We start from the raw sequence: 21500 nt of genomic DNA, 5'->3' as shown, positions 1-21500 counted from the left end.
TTCTGGTCCTTGTTAAGCGCTTACTGTGTGCACCGTTCTTAGCGCTGGGGTAGATACACAATAATTGGATTGGACACAGCCCCTGTCATTCATTCATTCATTCATTCGTATTTATTGAGCGCTTACTGTGTGCAGAGCACTGGACTAAGCGCTTGGGAAGTCCAAGTTGGCAACATATAGAGACGGTCCCTACCCAACAGCGGGCTTACAGTCAATTATTGATTGATTGATTGATTTTATTTTTTATTATTTATTTATTTTGTTTGTAATATTTATTCTATTTATTTTATTTTGTTAATATGTTTTGTTATGTTGTCTGTCTCCCCCTTCTAGACTGTGAGCCCACCGTTGGGTAGGGATAGTCTCTATATGTTGCCAACTTGTACTTTCCAAGTGCTTAGTCCAGTGCTCTGCACACAGTAAGCGCTCAATAAATACGATTGTTTGATTGATTGTTTTACAGAGGAGGGAACTGAGGCCCAGAGAAGTCCCCCCCGCCTTACCTCCTTCCCTTCCCCACAGTACCTGTATATATGTTTTTACGTATTTATTACTCTATTTATTTTACTTGTACATATTCTATTTTGTTAATATGTTTTGTTTTGTTCTCTGTCTCCCCCTTCTAGACTGTGAGCCCGCTGTTGGGTAGGGACCGTCTCTATATGTTGCCAGCTTGTACTTCCGAAGCGCTTAGTACAGTGCTCTGCACACAGTAAGCGCTCAATAAATACGATTGAATGAATGAATGAATGGAAGTGACTTACCCAAGATCACACAGTGGACAAGTGACCTTCTGATTCCCAGGGCCGGGCTCTATCCACTAGGCCGTGCCACTTCTCCGAAATGAACTCCCACATCCCTTTCTTGCCAAGAAATAAGTTTTGGGCATAGGGCAAGTAACAGCTTATTTGGATCAAGTGGAAAAGAATATCCGTCCGATAAAGCGGGCTGCATCAATTTTGTCGTAGGTGGTGGAAGATTGGGAAAAGAGAGACTTTTTTTAGACTGTGAGCCCACTGTTGGGTAGGGACTTTCTCTATATGTTGCCAATTTGTACTTCCCAAGCGCTTAGTACAGTGCTCTGCACATAGTAAGCGCGCAATAAATGCGATTGATGATGATGAAGAGAGACAGAAGCCAGTGATTATTTTGGACACATTTGCCGCGTTGTCCTAAGTGGGTCCTGGAGTATTCTGGTGGGAAGCAGCTTGGCCTGTCGGGAAGAGCACAGGCTCGGGAGTCAGAAGATCTGGGTTCTAATCCCCGCTCCGCCACTTGTCTGCTGTGTGACCTTGGGCAAATGTCGCCCGTCGTCCGGGGACGGGCTTGTTTGGGAATCGGCATGGTGAGAGAGAGAGGCCGGGAACAGAAAGCCTGAGTTTTATTTAAAACTTATTTCGCGAGGTGAATTGAATTATTTAATTGCAATGGTTTAATTGCAATTATTTAATTGCAATTGGTTTAGGTGCAATGAATTGAACCCCTGTCAGGAGGAATGTGATCGATTAGTAATGTTAGAGCTTCCGAAACGGGAGGAACACACTTTTTAGGTCCCACCCAGGCCGAATTACCTGACAGTTTGCACGCGGTGGGGCGGCCCCCCCATAGCTCTCACCCACGTGCAGTTCATTCATTCATTCATTCAGTCGTATTCATTGAGCGCTTACTGTGTGCAGAGCACTGTACTAAGCGCTCGGGAAGTCCAAGTCGGCAACATATAGAGACGGTCCCTACCCATCAACGGGCTCACAGTCTAGAAGGGGGAGGCAATCAATCAATCAATCAATCGTATTTGTTGAGCGCTTACTATGTGCAGAGCACTGTACTAAGCGCTTGGGAAGTACAAATTGGCATCACATAGAGACAGTCCCTACCCGATAGTGGGCTCACAGTCTAAAAGGGGGAGACAGAGAACAGAACCAAACATACCAACAAAATAAAATAAGTAGGATAGAAATGTACAAGTAAAATAAATAAATAAATAAATAAACAGAGTAATAAATATGTACAACCATATATACATATATACAGGTGCTGTGGGGAGGGGAAGGCGGTAAGGCGGGGGGGATGGAGAGGGGGACGAGGGGGAGAGGAAAGAAGGGGCTCAATCCGAGAAGGCCTCCTGGAGGCAGACAACAAAACATGTGGACAGGTGTCAAGTCTGAACAAATAGATGGTCTATCCTTAACGGTTGGAGATAGAGCAAGGAAACCAACCATCACACACTTTCATTCAATCGTATTTATTGAGCGCTTACTGTGTGCAGAGCACTGTACTAAGCGCTTGGGAAGTCCAAGTCGGCAGCATATAGAGACGGTCCCTACCCTACAGTGGGCTCACAGTCTAGAAGGGGGAGACAGACAGCAAAACAAAACATGTGGACAGGTGTCAAGTCTGAACAAATAGATGGTCTATCCTTAACGGTTGGAGATAGAGCAATCAATCAATCAATTGTATTTATTGAGCGCTTACTGTGTGCAGAGCACTGTACTAAGCACTTGGGAAGTCCAAGTTGGCAACATATAGAGACAGTCCCTACCCAACAGCGGGCTCACAGTCTAAAAGGGGGAGACAGAGAACAAAACCAAACATACTAACAAAATAAAATAAATAGAATAGATAGGTACAAGTAAAATAAATAAATAAATAGAGTAATAAATATGTACAAACATATATACAGGTATATAAAGCACTGTTCTAAGCACTGGGGAGGTTACAAGGTGAAGGTGAAGCTAGTTTGGGGCAAAGGGGGTAACAACACATGGTGTAACGGCTAGAGCCCGGGCCTGGGAGTTAGAAGGTCATGGGTTCTAATCCTGGCTCCGCCACTTGTCAGCTGCGTCACCATGTGCGAGTCACTTCACTTCTCTGGGCTTCAGTTCCCTCATCTGGAAAGTGGAGGTTAACACTGAGCTCCACAGGTGACAGAGACTGTCCAACCGCTTGGATCCACCCCAGTGCCTGGCACAAAATAAGCACCTAACCAATATTATTATTATTATTATTATTATCATCATCATTATTATTATCATCATTATCATCATCACCATCATCATCATCATTATTATTATTATTATTATTTCATTATCATTATCATCATTATTATTATTATTATTATATTGGGGGCACCTGTATAAGTCAGGGGGTGTCTGGCAAAGACTCCAATTTGGGTGATGGGGATATTTTTTAAATGGTATTTATTAAGCGCTTACTATTCGTTCATTCATTCAGTCGTATTTATTGAGCGCTTACTGTGTGCAGAGCACTGGGCTAAGCGCTTGGGAAGTCCAAGTTGGCAACATAGAAAGACGGTCCCTACCCAACAGTGGGCTCACAGTCTAGAAGGGGGAGACAGAGAACAAAACAAAACATATTAACAAAATTAAATAGAATAAATATGTACATGTAAAATAAATAGAGTAATAAATATGTACAAACATATATACAGGTATATACTATGTGCCGGGACTGTACTGAGCACTGGGGTGGATACAAACAAATCAGACTGGACACAGTCCCTATCCCACGTGGGGCTCACAGTCTTAATCCCCATTTGACAGATGAGGTAACTGAGGCCTAGTGGAGTGAATAATAACAATGATAGCATTTATTAAGCGCTTACTATGTGCAAAGCACTGTTCTAGGTGCTGGGGAGGTTACAAGGTGATCAGGTTGTCCCACGGTGGGTGGGGGGGGGGCTCAGAGTCTTAATCCCCATTTGACAGATGAGATAACTGAGGCGCAGAGAAGGTAAGTGACTTGTGCGGTAACTCAGGCCCAGTGGAGTGAAGTGACCTGCCCAAGGTCACACAGAAGAAAAGTGGCAGAGCCCAGGATTAGAACCCGGGTCCTTCTGACTCCCAGGCCAGGCTGCTTCTCTGCTTAGTGGACTCTGCTTCCAGTCTATCCCCTCTTCAGTGTATTCATTCATTCAGTCGCATTTATTGAGCGCTTACTATGTGCCAAGCACTGTACTAAGCGCTTGGGAGAGTACGGTACAACAATAAACAGGCCACATTACCCGCCCACAACGAGTTTACAGTGTATAATAATAATGATGGTATTTGTTAAGCGCTTCCTATGTGCCAAGCACTGTTCTAAGCACTGGGGTAGATAGAAGGTGATCAGGTGGTCCCACGTGGGGCTCACAGTCTTAATCCCCATTTGACAGATGAGGGAACTGAGGCCCAGTGGAGTGAAGTGACTTGTGAGGTCGCTCAGTCCCAGTGGGGTGAAGTGACTTGCCCAAGGTCACACAGAAGAAAAGTGGCAGAGCCCGGGATTAGAACCCAGGTCCTTCCGACTGCCAGGCCATGCTGCTTCTCTGCCTAGTGGACTCTGCCTCCAGTCTATCCCCTCCTCAGTGTATTCAATCAATCAATCAATCAATTGTATTTATTGAGCGCCTACTGTGTGCAGAGCACTGTACTAAGCGCTTGGGAAGTCCAAGTTGGCAACATACAGAGACGGTCCCTACCCAACAGTGGGTCAATCAATCAATTGTATTTATTGAGTGCTTACTGTGTGCAGAGCACTGTACTAAGCGCTTGGGAAGTCCAAGTTGGCAACATATAGAGACGGTCCCTACCCAACAGTGGGCTCACAGTCTAGGAGGGGGAGACAGGGATCAAAACCAAACATATTAACAAAATAAAATAAATAGAATAGATATGTACAAGTAACATAAATAAAGTAATAAATACGTACAGGCATATATACATATATACAGGTGCTGTGGGGAAGGGAAGGAGGTAAGACGGGGGGATGGAGAGGGGGACAAGGGACATTGTCACATTTATTGAGCACTTACTGTGTACTAAGCACTTGGGAGAGTACAGTACAACAATAAACAGGCCACATTACCCGCCCACAACGAGTTTACAGTGTATTATAATAATGATGGCATTTGTTAAGCGCTTCCTATGCGCCAAACACTGTTCTAAGCACTGGAGTAGATACAAGGTCATCAGTTTGTCCCTCGTGGGGCTCACAGTCTTAATCCCCATTTTCCCGATGAGGGAACTGAGGCCCAGAGCAGTGAAGTGACTTGCCCGGGGTCATACAGCGGACAGGCGGCGGAGCTGGGATTAGAACCCGCGACTTCCGACTGCCAAGCCAGAGCTCTTGCCACTAAGAGAAGCGGCGTGGCTCAGTGGAAAGAGCCCGAGCTTTGGAGTCAGAGGTCATGGGTTCAAATCCCAGCTCCGCCCGTTGTCAGCTGTGTGACTTGGGGCAAGTCACTTCACTTCACGTCATCTGTAAAATGGGGATTGACTGTGAGCCCCCCCGTGGGACAACCTGATCACCTGGTAACCTCCCCAGCGCTTAGAACAGTGCTTGGCACATAGTAAGCGCTTAATAAATGCTATTATTATTATTATTATTATTATTATTACTACTAAGCCACACTGCTTCTCACTGCGTGCAGAGCTCTGGACTAAGCGCTTGGGAGAGGACAGTGCAACAGAGTTGGTAGCCCCGTTCCTCATTCAATCGTATTTATTGAGCGCTTACTGTGTGCAGAGCACTGTGAGCTGATAGTCTAGAGGAGGAGCTCTCTTTCTCCCTTCAAAGCCCTACTGAGAGGTCACCTCCTCCAGGAGGCCTTCCCAGACTGAGCCCCCTCCTCCCCCTCCCCATCCCCCCCGCCTTACCCCCTTCCCCTCCCCACAGCACCTGTATATCTGTTTGTACAGATTGATTACTCCAGTTTACTTGTACATATTTACTATTCTATTTATTTTATTTTGTTAATGTGTTTTGTTGTCCGTCTCCTCCTTCTAGACTGTGAGCCCGCTGTTGGGTAGGGACCGTCTCTATATGTTGCCAACTTGGACTTCCCAAGCGCTCAGTACAGTGCTGTGCCCACAGTAAGCGCTCAATAAATACCATTGAATGAATGAATGAATGAATGAATGAATGAATGAGGAGATAATAGCTGGCCATAAGTGGACGGTAACAAAGAGACGTGGCCGAATAAAATCCAGATCTTCTGAACACCGGTCTAACCGCTCAGGGAGGGCCGGGATGAACTGGACTCCTAACCAGATGATCGGCCGCCTCGGCAAGTTGTCACTCACGACGATGACGGTTTTTGTCCCGTGTGCCGAGCACTGTACTGAGCGTGAGGACGATAGAAGACCCTCAGGTCAGATGTGACCTCGGCCCCTCAGCCGGCGCACGGTCTTAGGGAGAGCGCGTGCTGAATCCCCGTTTGGCAGTTGAGGAAACCGAGGCCCAGAGAAGTGAAGTGACTTGCCCGAGGTCACACAGCCGGCAGTTGGCGGAGCCGGGGCGAGGAACCAGGTCCCCTGACCCCCGGGCCGGGCGAATAACCATCAGTTGGCAAAAGGCATCTGAAAAAATCACTTTGAAGTGGTGGGGGAGATCGTTCATTCAGTCAGTCTTATTTATTGAGCGCTTACTGGGTGCAGAGCACTGTACTAAGCGCTTGGGAAGTAAAGAGTTGGCAACATATAAGGACGGTCCCTACCCAACCACAGGCTCACAGTCTAGAAAGGTGTTTAGCGTAATAATAACTATAATGATAATAATAAAAATGCTAATTGTGGCATTTGTTAAGCACTCTCTGTATGCCACCCGCTGTATTAAGCTCTGGGGTAATAATAATAAATAACAACAATTGTATTTATTAAGCACTTACTATGTGCCAAGCACTGTTGGGGTTTAGTATAATAACAACAATAATGATAATAATAAAAATGCTAATTGTGGCATTTGTTAAGCACTCTTTATATGCCATCCGCTGTATTAAGCTCTGGGGTAATAATAATAAATAACAACAATTGTATTTATTAAGCACTTACTATGTGCCAAGCACTGTTGGGGTTTAGTATAATAACAACAATAATGATAATAATAAAAATGCTAATTGTGGCATTTGTTAAGCACTCTTTATATGCCATCCGCTGTATTAAGCTCTGGGGTAATAATAATAAATAACAACAATTGTATTTATTAAGCACTTACTATGTGCCAAGCACTGTTGGGGTTTAGTATAATAACAACAATAATGATAATAATAAAAATGCTAATTGTGGCATTTGTTAAGCACTCTTTATATGCCATCCGCTGTATTAAGCTCTGGGGTAATAATAATAAATAACAATAATTGTATTTATTAAGCGCTTACTATGTGCCAAGCACTGTTGGGGTTTAGTATAATAACAACAATAATGATAATAATAAAAATGCTAATTGTGGCATTTGTTGAGCACTCTCTATATGCCATCCGCTGTATTAAGCTCTGGGGTAATAATAACAAATAACAATAATTGTATTTATTAAGCGCTTACTATGTGCCAAGCACTGTTGGGGTTTAGTATAATAACAACAATAATGATAATAATAAAAATGCTAATTGTGGCATTTGTTAAGCACTCTCTATGTGCCATCCGCTGTATTAAGCTCTGGGGTAATAATGATAAATAACAATAATTGTATTTATTAAGCACTTACTATGTGCCAAGCACTGTTGGGGTTTAGTATAATAATAACAGTAATGATAATAATAAAAATGCTAATTGTGGCATTTGTTAAGCACTCTCTATATGCCATCCACTGTATTAAGCTCTGGGGTAATAATGATAAATAACAATAATTGTATTTATTAAGCACTTACTATGTGCCAAGCACTGTTGGGGTTTAGTATAATAATAACAATAATGATAATAATAAAAATGCTAATTGTGGCATTTGTTAAGCACTCTCTATATGCCACCCGCTGTATTAAGCTCTGGGGTAATAAGAATAAATAACAATAATTGTATTTATTAAGCACTTACTATGTGCCAAGCACTGTTGGGGTTTAGTATAATAATAACAATAATGATAATAATAAAAATGCTAATTGTGGCATTTGTTGAGCACTCTCTATATGCCATCCGCTGTATTAAGCTCTGGGGTAATAAGAATAAATAACAATAATTGTGTTTATTAAGCACTTACTATGTGCCAAGCACTGTTGGGGCTTAGTATAATAATAACAATGATAATAAAAATGCTAATTGTGGCATTTGTTAAGCACTCTCTATATGCCACCCGCTGTATTAAGCTCTGGGGTAATAAGAATAAATAACAATAATTGTATTTATTAAGCACTTACTATGTGCCAAGCACTGTTGGGGTTTAGTATAATAATAACAATAATGATAATAATAAAAATGCTAATTGTGGCATTTGTTGAGCACTCTCTATATGCCATCCGCTGTATTAAGCTCTGGGGTAATAAGAATAAATAACAATAATTGTGTTTATTAAGCACTTACTATGTGCCAAGCACTGTTGGGGCTTAGTATAATAATAACAATGATAATAAAAATGCTAATTGTGGCATTTGTTAAGCACTCTCTATATGCTATCCGCTGTATTAAGCTCTGGGGTAATAATAATAAATAACAATAATTGTATTAAGCGCTTACTGTGTGCCAAGCACTGTTGGGGTTTAGTATAATAACAACAATAATGATAATAATAAAAATGCTAATTGTGGCATTTGTTAAGCACTCTCTGTATGCCATCCGCTGTATTAAGCTCTGGGGTAATAATAACAAATAACAATAATTGTATTTATTAAGCGCTTACTATGTGCCAAGCACTGTTGGGGTTTAGTATAATAACAACAATAATGATAATAATAAAAATGCTAATTGTGGCATTTGTTAAGCACTCTCTATGTGCCATCCGCTGTATTAAGCTCTGGGGTAATAATGATAAATAACAATAATTGTATTTATTAAGCACTTACTATGTGCCAAGCACTGTTGGGGTTTAGTATAATAATAACAATAATGATAATAATAAAAATGCTAATTGTGGCATTTGTTAAGCACTCTCTGTATGCCATCTGCTGTATTAAGCTCTGGGGTAATAATAATAATAAATAACAATAATTGTATTTATTAAGCACTTACTATGTGCCAAGCACTGTTGGGGTTTAGTATAATAATGACAATAATGATAATAATAAAAATGCTAATTGTGGCATTTGTTAAGCACTCTCTGTATGCCATCCGTTGTATTAAGCTCTGGGGTAATAATAATAAATAACAATAATTGTATTTATTAGGCGCTTACTATGGGCCAAGCACTGTTCTAAGCACTGGGCTAGATACAAGGTAATCAGGTCGTCCCACATGGGGCTCACAGTCTTAATCCCCATTTTCCAGATGAGGTAACTGAGGCCCAGAGAAGTGAAGCGGCTTGCCCAAGGTCACACAGCAGACAAGTGGTGGAGCCGGGATTAGAACCCACGACCTCTGACTCCCAAGCCCGGGCTCTGTCCAAGATAATCAGGCCTCCCATGGGGCTCACAGTCTAAGCAGGAGGGGGACCAGGTTGGAATCCCCATTTTGCAGATGAGGGAACTGAGGGCCAGAGAAGTGAAGTGACTCGCCCAAGGTCACCCAACAGGTAAGTGGTGGAGCCGGGATTAGAACCCAGGCCCGGGCTGTTTCCAATAGGCCACGCTGCGAGGTAACAAGGAAATCGGAAAAATCATCCATTTGGACTCCCGTTAGTGACGGAGCGTTGGCCTTGCAATGGGAAATGGTGAGGGAAATGGGTTGTGTGTCTCCCTGCTCCCTTGTAATTAAAAATAATAATAATTAATAGCATTTGTTAAGCGCTTACTATGTGCCAGAACACTGTACTGAGTGCTGGGGCGGATACCCGCAAATCAGGCTGAACATAGTCCCTGTCCCATGTGGGGCTCACAGTCTCAATCCCCATTTTACAGTTGAGGTAACTGAGGCCCCGAGAAGTGAAGTGAGCCCGCTGTTGGGTAGGGACCGTCTCTATATGTTGCCAACTTGTAGTAATAATAATAATGAGGGCATTTATTAAGCGCTTACTCTGTGCAAAGCACTGTTCTAAGCGCTGGGGTAGATGCAAGGTAATCAAGTTGTCCCACTTGGGGCTCACAGACTTAATCCCCATTTTCCAGATGAGGGAACTGAGTCCCAGAGAAGTGAAGTGGCTTGCCCAAAGTCACCCAGCTGACAAGTGGCGGAGCTGGGATTTGAACCCATGACTTCGGACTCCAAAGCCCGAGCTCTTTCCACTGAGCCACGCTGCTTCTCTGCTTGTACTTCCCAAGCGCTTAGCGCAGTGCTCTGCACACAGTAAGCGCTCGATAAATACGATTTTATGAATGACAGTGACTTGCCCAAGGTCCCACAGCGGGGCTGGGGTTAGAACCCCTTTACCTTCTGACTCCCAAACCCGGGCTGTATCCACCAGGCCATGCTATTTCTCTAATCTAGTCTTGGTTTTCTTGTTCGGAACGGGATGTTGTATCCACAGGCCATGCCACTTCTCTAAATTTACTGTTGTTATGTTCAGGGAAAGAACTTGGTTTTGTAAAACTCACTTTTTACGTCACTGGCACCGGTGCAATTTCACATTATTTAACTGTTGAGTCCCAGTAGGCGAGCTGGTGTGTGTCGGGTTGCGAAGAGGCATTTTCTCTCTGAGAATGCCCAAGTCCAAGAGCCCGGTGGGAAAAGGAGTGAGAGATCTAGTCTTGGTTTTCTTTTTCGGAACGGGATGTTGTATCCACCAGGCCATGCCACTTCTCTAATCTAGTCTTGGTTTTCTTGTTCGGGAACAGGATGTTGTATCCACCAGGCCATGCCACTTCTCTAATCTAGTCTTGGTTTTCTTGTTCGGAACAGGATGTTGTATCCACCAGGCCATGCCACTTCCCTAATCTAGTCTTGGTTTTCTTGTTCGGAACAGGATGCTGTATCCACCAGGCCATGCCACTTCTCTAATCTAGTCTTTGTTTTCTTGTTTAGAACGGGATGTTGTATCCACCAGGCCATGCCACTTCTCTAATCTAGTCTTGGTTTTCTTGTTCGGGAACAGGATGTTGTATCCACCAGGCCATGCCACTTCTCTAATCTAGTCTTGGTTTTCTTGTTCGGAACAGGATGTTGTATCCACCAGGCCATGCTACTTCTCTAAATTTACTGTTATTTTGTTCAGGGAAAGAACTTGGTTTTGTAAAACTCACTTTTTATTTCACTGGCACAGGTGCAATTTCACATTATTTATCTGTTAAGTCCCAATAGCCGAGCTGGTGTGTGTCGGGTTGCGAAGAGGCATTTTCTCTCTGAGAATGCCCAAGTCCAAGAGCCCGGTCGAAAAAGGAGTGAGAGATCTAGTCTTGGTTTTCTTGTTCGGAACAGGATGTTGTATCCACCAGGCCATTCCACTTCTCTAGTCTAGTCTTGGTTTTCTTGTTCGGAACGGGATGTTGTATCCACCAGGCCATGCCACTTCTCTAATCTGGTCTTGGTTTTCTTGTTCGGAACGGGATGTTGTATCCACCAGGCCATGCCACTTCTCTAAATTTACTGTTTATTATGTTCAGGGAAAGAACTTGGTTTTGTAAAACTCACTTTTTACGTCACTGGCACCGGTGCAATTTCACATTCTTTAACTGTTGAGTCCCAATAGCCGAGCTGGTGTGTGTCGGGTTGCGAAGAGGCATTTTCTCTCTGAGAATGCCCAAGTCCAAGAGCTCGGTGGGAAGAGGAGTGAGAGATCTAGTCTTGGTTTTCTTGTTTGGAACGGGATGTTGTATCCACCAGGCCATACCACTTCTCTAATCTAGTCTTGGTTTTCTTGTTCGGGAGCAGGATGTTGTATCCACCAGGCCATGCTACTTCTCTAATCTAGTCTTGGTTTTCTTGTTCAGAAGCAGGATGTTGTATCCACCAGGCCATGCCACTTCTCTAATCTAGGTTTTCTTGTTCGGGAACAGGATGTTGTATCCACCAGGCCATGCTACTTCTCTAATCTAGTCTTGGTTTTCTTGTTCAGAACAGGACGTTGTATCCACCAGGCCATGCCACTTCTCTAATCTAGTCTCTGTTTTCTTGTTCAGGAACAGGATGTTGTATCCACCAGGCCATGCCACTTCTCTAAATTTACTGTTATTATGTTCAGGGAAAGAACTTGGATTTGTAAAACTCACTTTTTACGTCACTGGCACCAGTGCAATTTCACTTTATTTAACTGTTGAGTCCCAATAGCCGAGCTGGTGTGTGTCGGGTTGCAAAGAGGCATTTTCTCTCTGAGAATGGCCAAGTCCAAGAGCCCGGTGGGAAAAGGAGTGAGAGATCTAGTCTTGGTTTTCTTGTTCGGAACGGGATGTTGTATCCACCAGGCCATGCCACTTCTCTAATCTAGTCTTGGTTTTCTTGTTCGGGAACAGGATGTTGTATCCACCAGGCCGTGCCACTTCTCTAATCTAGTCTTGGTTTTCTTGTTCGGAACAGGATGTTCTATCCACCAGGCCATGCTACTTCTCTAATCTAGTCTTGGTTTTCTTGTTCGGAACAGGATGGTATATCCACCAGGCCATGCCACTTCTCTAATCTAGTCTTGGTTTTCTTGTTTGGAACAGGATGTTGTAACCACCAGGCCATGCCACTTCTCTAATCTAGTCTTGGTTTTCTTGTACGGGAACAGGATGTTGTATCCACCAGGCCATGCCACTTCTCTAATCTAGTCTTGGTTTTTTGTTCAGAACAGGGTGTCATATCCACCAGGCCATGCCACTTCTCTAATCTAGTCTTGGTTTTCTTGTTCGGAACAGGATGTTGTATCCACAGGCCATGCCACTTCTCTAAATTTACTGTTGTTATGTTCAGGGAAAGAACTTGGTTTTGTAAAACTCACTTTTTATGTCATTGGCACTGGTGCAATTTCACATTATTTAACTGTTAAGTCCCAATAGCCGAGCTGGTGTGTGTCGGGTTGCGAAGAGGCATTTTCTCTCTGAGAATGGCCAAGTCCAAGAGCCCGGTGGGAAAAGGAGTGAGAGATCTAGTCTTGGTTTTCTTGTAAGGGAACAGGATGTTGTATCCACCAGGCCATGCCACTTCTCTATCTAGTCTTGGTTTTCTTGTTCGGAACGGGATGTTGTATCCACCAGGCCATGCCACTTCTCTAACCTAGTCTTGGTTTTCTTGTTCAGGAACAGCATGTTGTATCCACCAGGCCATGCCACTTCTCTAATCTAGTCTTGGTTTACTTGTTCAGAACAGGATGTCGTATCCACCAGGCCATGCTACTTCTCTAATCTAGTCTTGGTTTTCTTGTTTTTAACAGGATGTTATATCCACCAGGCCATGCCACTTCTCTTATCTAGTCTTGGTTTTCTTGTTCGGAACTGGATGCTGTATCCACCAGGCCATGCCACTTCTCTAATCTAGTCTTGGTTTTCTTGTTCGGGAACAGGATGTTGTATCCACCAGGCCATGCCACTTCTCTAATCTAGGCTTTCTTGTTCGGGAACAGGATGTTGTATCCACCAGGCCATGCTACTTCTCTAATCTAGTCTTGGTTTTCTTGTTCGGGAACAGGATGTCGTATCCACCAGGCCATGCCACTTCTCTAAATTTACTGTTTATTATGTTCAGGGAAAGAACTTGGTTTTGTAAAACTCACTTTTTACGTCACTGGCACCGGTGCAATTTCACATTCTTTAACTGCTAAGTCCCAATAGCCGAGCTGGTGTGTGTCGGGTTGTGAAGAGGCATTTTCTCTCTGAGAATGCCCAAGTCCAAGAGCTCGGTGGGAAAAGGAGTGAGAGATCTAGTCTTGGTTTTCTTGTAAGGGAACAGGATGTTGTATCCACCAGACCATGCCACTTCTCTAATCTAGTCTTAGTTTTCTTGTTCGGGAACAGGATGTTGTATCCACCAGGCCATGCCACTTCTCTAATCTAGTCTTGGTTTCCTTGTTCGGAACGGGATGTTGTATCCACCAGGCCATGCCACTTCTCTAATCTAGTCTTAGTTTTCTTGTTCGGGAACAGGCTGTTGTATCCACCAGGCCATGCTACTTCTCTAATCTAGTCTTGGTTTTCTTATTTGTAACAGCATGTTGTATCCACCAGGCCATGCTACTTCTCTAATCTAGTCTTGGTTTTCTTGTTTGGAACAGGATGTTGTATCCACCAGGCCATGCCACTTCTCTAATCTAGTCTTGGTTTTCTTGTTCGGAACAGGATGTATCCACCAGGCCATGCTACTTCTCTAATCTAGTCTTGGTTTTCTTGTTCGGGAGCAGGACGTTGTATCCACCAGGCCGTGCCACTTCTCTAATCTAGTCTTGGTTTTCTTTTTCGGAACAGGATGTTGTATCCACCAGGCCATGCCACTTCTCTAATCTAGTCTTGGTTTTCTTTTTCGGAACGGGATGTTGTATCCACCAGGCCATGCTACTTCTCTAATCTAGTCTTGGTTTTCTTGTTCGGAATAGGATGTTGTATCCACCAGGCCATGCTACTTCTCTAATCTAGTCTTGGTTTTCTTGTTCAAAACAGGATGTTGTATCCACCAGGCCATGCCACTTCTCTAATCTAGTCTTGGTTTTCTTGTTCGGAACAGGATGTTGTATCCACCAGGCCATGCCACTTCTCTAATCTAGTCTTGGTTTTCTTGTTTGGAACAGGATGTTGTATCCACCAGGCCATGCCACTTCTCTAATCTAGTCTTGGTTTTTTGTTCGGAACAGGATGTTGTATCCACCAGGCCATGCCACTTCTCTAATCTAGTCTTGGTTTTTTGTTCGGAACAGGATGTCGTATCCACCAGGCCATGCCACTTCTCTAATCTAGTTTTGGTTTTCTTGTTCAGAACAGGGTGTTGTATCCACCAGGCCATGCCACTTCTCTAATCTAGTCTTGGTTTTCTTGTTCGGAACAGGATGTTGTATCCACCAGGCCATGCTACTTCTCTAATCTAGTCTTGGTTTTCTTGTACCGGAACAGGATGTTGTATCCACTAGGCCATGCCACTTCTCTTATCTAGTCTTGGTTTTCTTGTTCGGAACAGGATGTCGTATCCACCAGGCCATGCCACTTCTCTTATCTAGTCTTAGTTTTCTTGTTCGGAACAGGATGTTGTATCCACCAGGCCATGCTACTTCTCTAATCTAGTCTTGGTTTTCTTGTTCGGAACAGGGTGTTGTATCCACCAGGCCATGCCACTTCTCTAATCTAGTCTTGGTTTTCTTGTACGGGAACAGGATGTTGTATCCACCAGGCCATGCCACTTCTCTTATCTAGTCTTGGTTTTCTTGTTCGGAACAGGATGTTGTATCCACCAGGCCATGCTACTTCTCTAAATTTACTGTTATTATGTTCAGGAAAAGAACTTGGTTTTGTAAAACTCACTTTTTACGTCACTGGCACCGGTGCAATTTCACATTGTTTAACTGTTGAGTCCCAATAGCCGAGCTGGTGTGTGTCGGGTTGCGAAGAAGCATTTTCTCTCTGAGAATGCCCAAGTCCAAGAGCCCGGTGGGAAAAGGAGTGAGAGATCTAGTCTTGGTTTTCTTGTTTGGAACAGGATGTTGTATCCACCAGGCCATGCCACTTCTCTAATCTAGTCTTGGTTTTCTTGTTCGGAGCAGGATGTTCTATCCACCAGGCCATGCCACTTCTCTAACCTAGTCTTGGTTTTCTTGTTCGGAACAGGATGTTATATCCACCAGGCCATGCTACTTCTCTAATCTAGTCTTGGTTTTTCTTGTTCGGGAACAGGATGTTGTATCCAGCAGGCCAATGCTACTTCTCTAATCTAGTCTTGGTTTTCTTGTTCGGAGCAGGATGTTGCATCCACCAGGCCATGCCACTTCTCTAATCTAGTCTTGGTTTTCTTGTTCGGAACAGGATGTTGTATCCACCAGGCCATGCTACTTCTCTAATCTAGTCTTGGTTTTCTTGTTCGGGAACAGGATGTCGTATCCACCAGGCCATGCTACTTCTCTAATCTAGTCTTGGTTTTCTTGTTCGGAACAGGATGTCGTATCCACCAGGCCATGCCACTTCTCTAATCTAGTCCTGGTTTTCTTGTTAGGAACAGGATGTTGTATCCACTGGGCCATGCTACTTCTCTAATCTAGTCTTGGTTTTCTTGTTCGGGACAGGATGTTGTATCCACCAGGCCATGCCACTTCTCTAATCTAGTCTTGGTTTTCTTGTTCGGGACAGGATGTTGTATCTACCAGGCCATGCCACTTCTCTAATCTAGTCTTGGTTTTCTTGTTCGGAACAGGATGTTGTATCCACCAGGCCATGCCACTTCTCTAATCTAGTCTTGGTTTTCTTGTTCGGAACGGGATGTCGTATCCACCAGGCCATGCTACTTTTCTAATCTAGTCTTGGTTTTCTTGTTCGGGAACAGGATGTTGTATCCACCAGGCCATGCCACTTCTCTAATCTAGTCTTGGTTTTCTTTTTCGGAACAGGATGTCGTATCCACCAGGCCATGCTACTTCTCTAATCTAGTCTTAGTTTTGTCGTTCGGAACAGGATGTCATATCCACCAGGCCATGCCACTTCTCTAATCTAGTCTTGGTTTTCTTGTTCGGAACAGGATGTTGTACGAGTACGTTGAAAGGAAACGGAAGGAGAATTCAGGAGCCCAGCTACACGTCACGTATTTGGTGTCCGGCAATCTCATTCAGAACGGGAGCGCTGTAAGTCTTCCTGTTTGCCGCTTGGCAGGGATTGAAGTCAGGTCTGTGGATACTCTTCACCCCGTGGGGGGGTGAATTCATTCATTCATTCAATCGTATTTATTGAGCGCTTACTGTGGGCAGAGCACTGGACTAAGCACCTGGGAAGTCCAAGTCGGCAACATATAGAGACGGTCCTGACCCAAGAGCGGGCTCACAGTCTAGAGGGGGGAGACAGAGAACAAAACATGTGGACAGGTGTAAACATGTGGACAGGTGTTCATTCATTCAGTCGTATTTATTGAGCACTTACTGTGTGCAGGGCGCTGTACTAAGCGCTTGGGAAGTCCAAGTTGGCAACATATAGAGACGGTCCCTACCCAACAACGGGCTCACAGTCTGGGGGGGAGACAGACAACAAAACAAAACGTGGACAGGTGTAAACATGTGGACAGGTGTTCATTCATTCAGTCGTATTTATTGACCGCTTATTGTGTGCACAGCACTGTACTAAGCGCTTGGGAAGTACAAGTCGGCAACATATAGAGACGGTCCCGACCCAACAGCGGGCTCACAGTCTAGAGGGGGGAGACAGACAACAAAAGAAAACATGTGGACAGGTGTTCATTCATTCAATCGTATTTATTGAGCGCTTACTGTGTGCAGAGCACTGTACTAAGCACTTGGGAAGTACAAGTTGGGAACATATAGAGACAGTCCCGACCCAACAACGGGCTCACAGTCTAGAAGGGGGAGACAGACAACAAAACAAAACATGTGGACAGATGTTAACATGTGGACAGGTGTTCATTCATTCAGTCGTATTTACTGAGCACTTACCGTGTGCAGAGCACTGTACTAAGTGCTTGGGAAGTACAAGTCGGCAACATATAATAATAATAATGATGGCATTTGTTAAGCCCTTACTATGTGCAGAGCACTGTTCTAAGCGCTGGGGGGGATACAAGGTGATCAAGTTGTCCCATGTGGGGCTCACAGTCTTAATCCCCATTTTACAGATGAGGTAACTGAGGCTCAGAGAAGTGACTTGCCCAGGGTCCCACAGCAGACTTGTGGTGGAGTCGGGATCCGAACCCATGACCTCTGACTCCAAAGCCCATGCTCCTTCCACTGAGCCACGCTGCGGGCGGTCCCTACCCAGCAACGGGCTCACAGTCTAGAGGGGGGAGACAGACAACAAAACAGAACATGTGGACAGGTGTTCATTCCTTCAGTCGTATTTATTGAGCGCTCGCTGTGTGCAGAGCACTGTACTAAGCACTTGGGAAGTCCAAGTTGGGAACATCTAGAGACGGTCCCGACCCAACAACGGGCTCACAGTCTAGAAGGGGGAGACGGACAACAAAACCGAACACGTGAATGAGTCCGGGGGCGGCGGGAAACCCATTCAGATCCTCCGCTTTGGAGATGCAGCGGAAATGATTCCGGATTGTCACCGTGACAGACCGGCCAAAGTTTGTAGAAGGTAGAAAACTCCCCGGATCCGCTACCGGAAGAATGGTGGAGGTGGAGTGTTCTGGGAGAGGGATACCCGCGGCTGAGGGATAGTCACCGTCTCCCGGCCTTTGCCACCAGTGGGTCATTTACCCCCGTCATAAAATCAATCAATCGTATTTATCGAGCGCTTACTGTGCGCAGAGCACTGGACTAAGCGCTTGGGAAGCACAAGTCGGCAACATAGAGAGACGGTCCCTACCCAACGTAAAACCCTACGTTGCACCGATTGTTCCGGGAAGGAGAAGCAGCCTGGCTCAGTGGAACGAGCTCGGGCTTTGGAGTCAGAGGTCATGGGTTCAAATCCCGGCTCCGCCAACTGTCAGCTGGGTGACTCTGGGCAAGTCACTTCACTTCTCTGGGCCTCAGTTACCTCATCTGGAAAATGGGGATTAAAACTGTGAGCCCCCCATGGGACAACCTGATCACCTTGTAACCTCCCCAGCGCTTAGAACAGTGCCTTGCACATAGTAAGCGCTTAACAAATACCATCATCATCATTTACTGAGCACTTGCTGCGTGCAGAGCACTGTACTAAGCGCTTGGAAAGTACAATTCGGCAACAGATAGAGACGGTCCCTACCCAACAACGGGCTCACAGTCTAGAGAAGCAGCGTGGCTCGGTAGAAAGAGCCCGGGCTTTGGAGTCAGAGGTCATGGGTTCAAATCCCGACTCTGCCAATTGTCAGCTGGGTGACTGTGGGCAAGTCACTTCACTTCTCTGCGCCTCAGTTCCCTCATCTGTAAAATGGGGATGAAGACTGTGAGCCCCCCGGGGGACAACCTGATCACCTTGTAACCTCCCCAGCGCTTAGAACAGTGCTTTGCACATAGTAAACGCTTAATAAATGCCATCATTATTATTACTAGTAGAGAGATGCGTCTACGGAGTCGCTGTGGGTCGGTTACGACTCGACGGCAAAAGACAGATTCTTTCTAGACTGTGAGCCCGCTGTTGGGTAAGGACTGTCTCTCTGTGTTGCCGACTTGTACTTCCCAAGCGCTTAGTACAGTGCTCTGCACACAGTAAGCGCTCAATAATACGATTGATTAATTGATTGATTGATTCTAGCTCTTCCTTTGCCATTTTATCTGCTAGAGAAGGTGGTCAAACAGCTGCCTCTCTTAGTTTCCGCTTGTCTCTGCCCAGCCAGGGCTACTCTCCTAAGCTAACACAATTGTGGTGAAGCAAAGGGTGGTTCGTCCATGTGTCAGAAGGGAAGCAATAATAATTGTCGTATTGGTTAAGCGCTTATTATGTGGCAGGCACTGTATTACGTGCCGGGGTAGACACAAGCAAATCGGGTTGGACCCGATCCCCGTCCCACATGGAGCTCCCAGCGTGGTTCAGTGGAAAAGAGCCCGGGCTTTGGAGTCAGAGGTCATGGGTTCAAATCCCGGCTCCTCCAGCTGTCAGCTGTGTGACTTTGGGCAAGTCGCTTCCCTTCCCCGGGCCTCAGTTCCCTCACCTGTAAAATGGGGATCAATCAATCGTATTTATTGAGCGCTTACTGTGTGCAGAGCACTGGACTAAGCGCTTGGGAAGTCCAAATTGGCAACATATAGCGACGGTCCCGACCCAACAGCGGGCTCACAGTCTAGAAGGGGGAGACGGACAACAAAACAAAACACGTGAATGAGTACGGGGGCGGTGGGAAACCCATTCAGATCCTCCGTTTTGGAGATGCAGCTGAAATGATTCCGGGACGAAAACTGAGGGATGAAAACTGTGAGCCCCCCGTGGGACAACCGGATCACCTTGTAACCTCCCCAGCGCTTAGAACAGTGCTTTGCACATAATAAGCGCTTAATAAATGCCATTATTTTGATTAATAATAATCCCCATTTTATAGATGAGGTAACTGCAGCCCAGATAAGTGAAGCGACTTGCCCAAAGTCACGCAGCAGACAAGTGGCAGAGCCGGGATTAGAACCCAGGTCCTTTCGACTCCCGGGCTCGGACTCTAGCCTCTAGGCCATGCTGCTTCTCAAGTTTGGGTTTGTACCAGCACACGGATCTATTTCTTCACAGTCCTGTAGGAATCGGGTTCAGTTTGTACCTTACAAGCGCTCAGTACAGTGCTCTGCATGTAGCAAGTGCTCAATAAATGTGATTGAATGAATGAATAATAATAATAATAATAGCGTGGCTCAGTGGAAAGAGCCCGGGCTTTGGAGTCAGTGGTCATGGGTTCGAATCTTGGCTCCGCCACATGTCTGCTGTGTGACCTTGGGCAGGTCACTTAACTTCTCTGAGCCTCAGTTACCTCATCTGTAAAATGGGGATTAAGACCGTGAGCCCCAACGTGGGATGACTTGATCACCTTGTATCCCCCCCAGTGCTTAGAACAGTGCTCTGCACATAGTAAGCGCTTAATAAATGCCATTATTATTATTATTATTATTATAATGGCATTTATTAAGCGCTTACTATGCGCTTAATATATGTCATAGTATGTCATATATGTATATATATGCGTACTAATGCTATATTACATAGTATATACACATCAATCAATCAATCGTATTTATTGAGCGCTTACTGTGTGCAGAGCACTGTACTAAGCGCTTGGGAAGTACAAGTTGGCAACATATAGAGACAGTCTCTACCCAGCAGTGGGCTCACAGTCTAAAAGACTGCATAGTATATACAGTATAGTACAGTATTAGTATAATAATAATAATGGCATTTATTAAGCGCTTACTATGTGCAAAGCACTGTTCTAAGTGCTGGGGAGGTTACAAGGTGATCAGGTTGTCCCACGGGGGGCTCACAGTCTTAATCCCCATTTTACAGATGAGGTAACTGAGGCACAGAGAACTTAAGTGACTTGCCCAAAGTCACACAGCTGACAATTGGCGGAGCTGGGATTTGAACCCATGACCTCTGACTTCAAAGCCCGGGCTCTTTCCACTGAGACACGCTGCTTCTCTACCTACTCTGTGCAGTAGTATGTCTAATATATATGTGTGTATATATGAGACTTACTAATACTATACTATATAGTGTATATATACATACACCCCCCCATATATATACATACACACACACATGATAATAATAATAATGATGGCATTTGTTAAGCGCTTACTATGTGCAAAGCACTGTTCTAAGCGCTGGGGGGGATACAGTGTGATCAAGTTGTCCCACCTGGGGCTCCCAGTCTTAATCCCCATTTTTACAGATGAGGGAACTGAGGCTCAGAGAAGTGAAGTGACTTGCCCAAGGTCACACAGCCGACTTGTGGTGGAGCCGGGATTCGAACCCATGACCCCCTGACTCCAGAGCCCGGGCTGTTTCCACCGAGCCACGCTGCTTCTCTGACAATTGGCGGAGCCAGGATTTGAACCCCTGACCTCTGACTGACCTCTGGGTTGGACCCTCTCCCTCTCCCCCGTGGGGCTCACGGTCTCCACCCCCATTTTGCAGGTGAGGAAACTGAGGCACAGAGGAGTGAAGTGACTGGCCCAAGGTCACGCAGCGGACA

The 21500-nt window shown here is 45.0% G+C and overlaps 1 protein-coding gene across 1 annotated transcript in view; it reads left to right on the top strand.

Moving 5' to 3' along the window:
- Window positions 1-21500, top strand: part of POLD3 (DNA polymerase delta 3, accessory subunit) — an 88655-nt gene that overhangs the window by 7001 nt on the left and 60154 nt on the right. Inside the window, exon 3 of the mRNA XM_038742138.1 lies at window positions 16416-16518. Coding sequence (XP_038598066.1) covers window positions 16416-16518 — 103 coding nt within the window. The remainder of the gene's footprint in view (window positions 1-16415; window positions 16519-21500) is intronic.

This window comes from Tachyglossus aculeatus, chromosome 2 (genome assembly GCF_015852505.1).
Source record: "Tachyglossus aculeatus isolate mTacAcu1 chromosome 2, mTacAcu1.pri, whole genome shotgun sequence".
In the NCBI taxonomy this organism is placed as follows: domain Eukaryota; kingdom Metazoa; phylum Chordata; class Mammalia; order Monotremata; family Tachyglossidae; genus Tachyglossus; species Tachyglossus aculeatus.
This window is presented reverse-complemented; position numbering and strand designations above follow the sequence as displayed.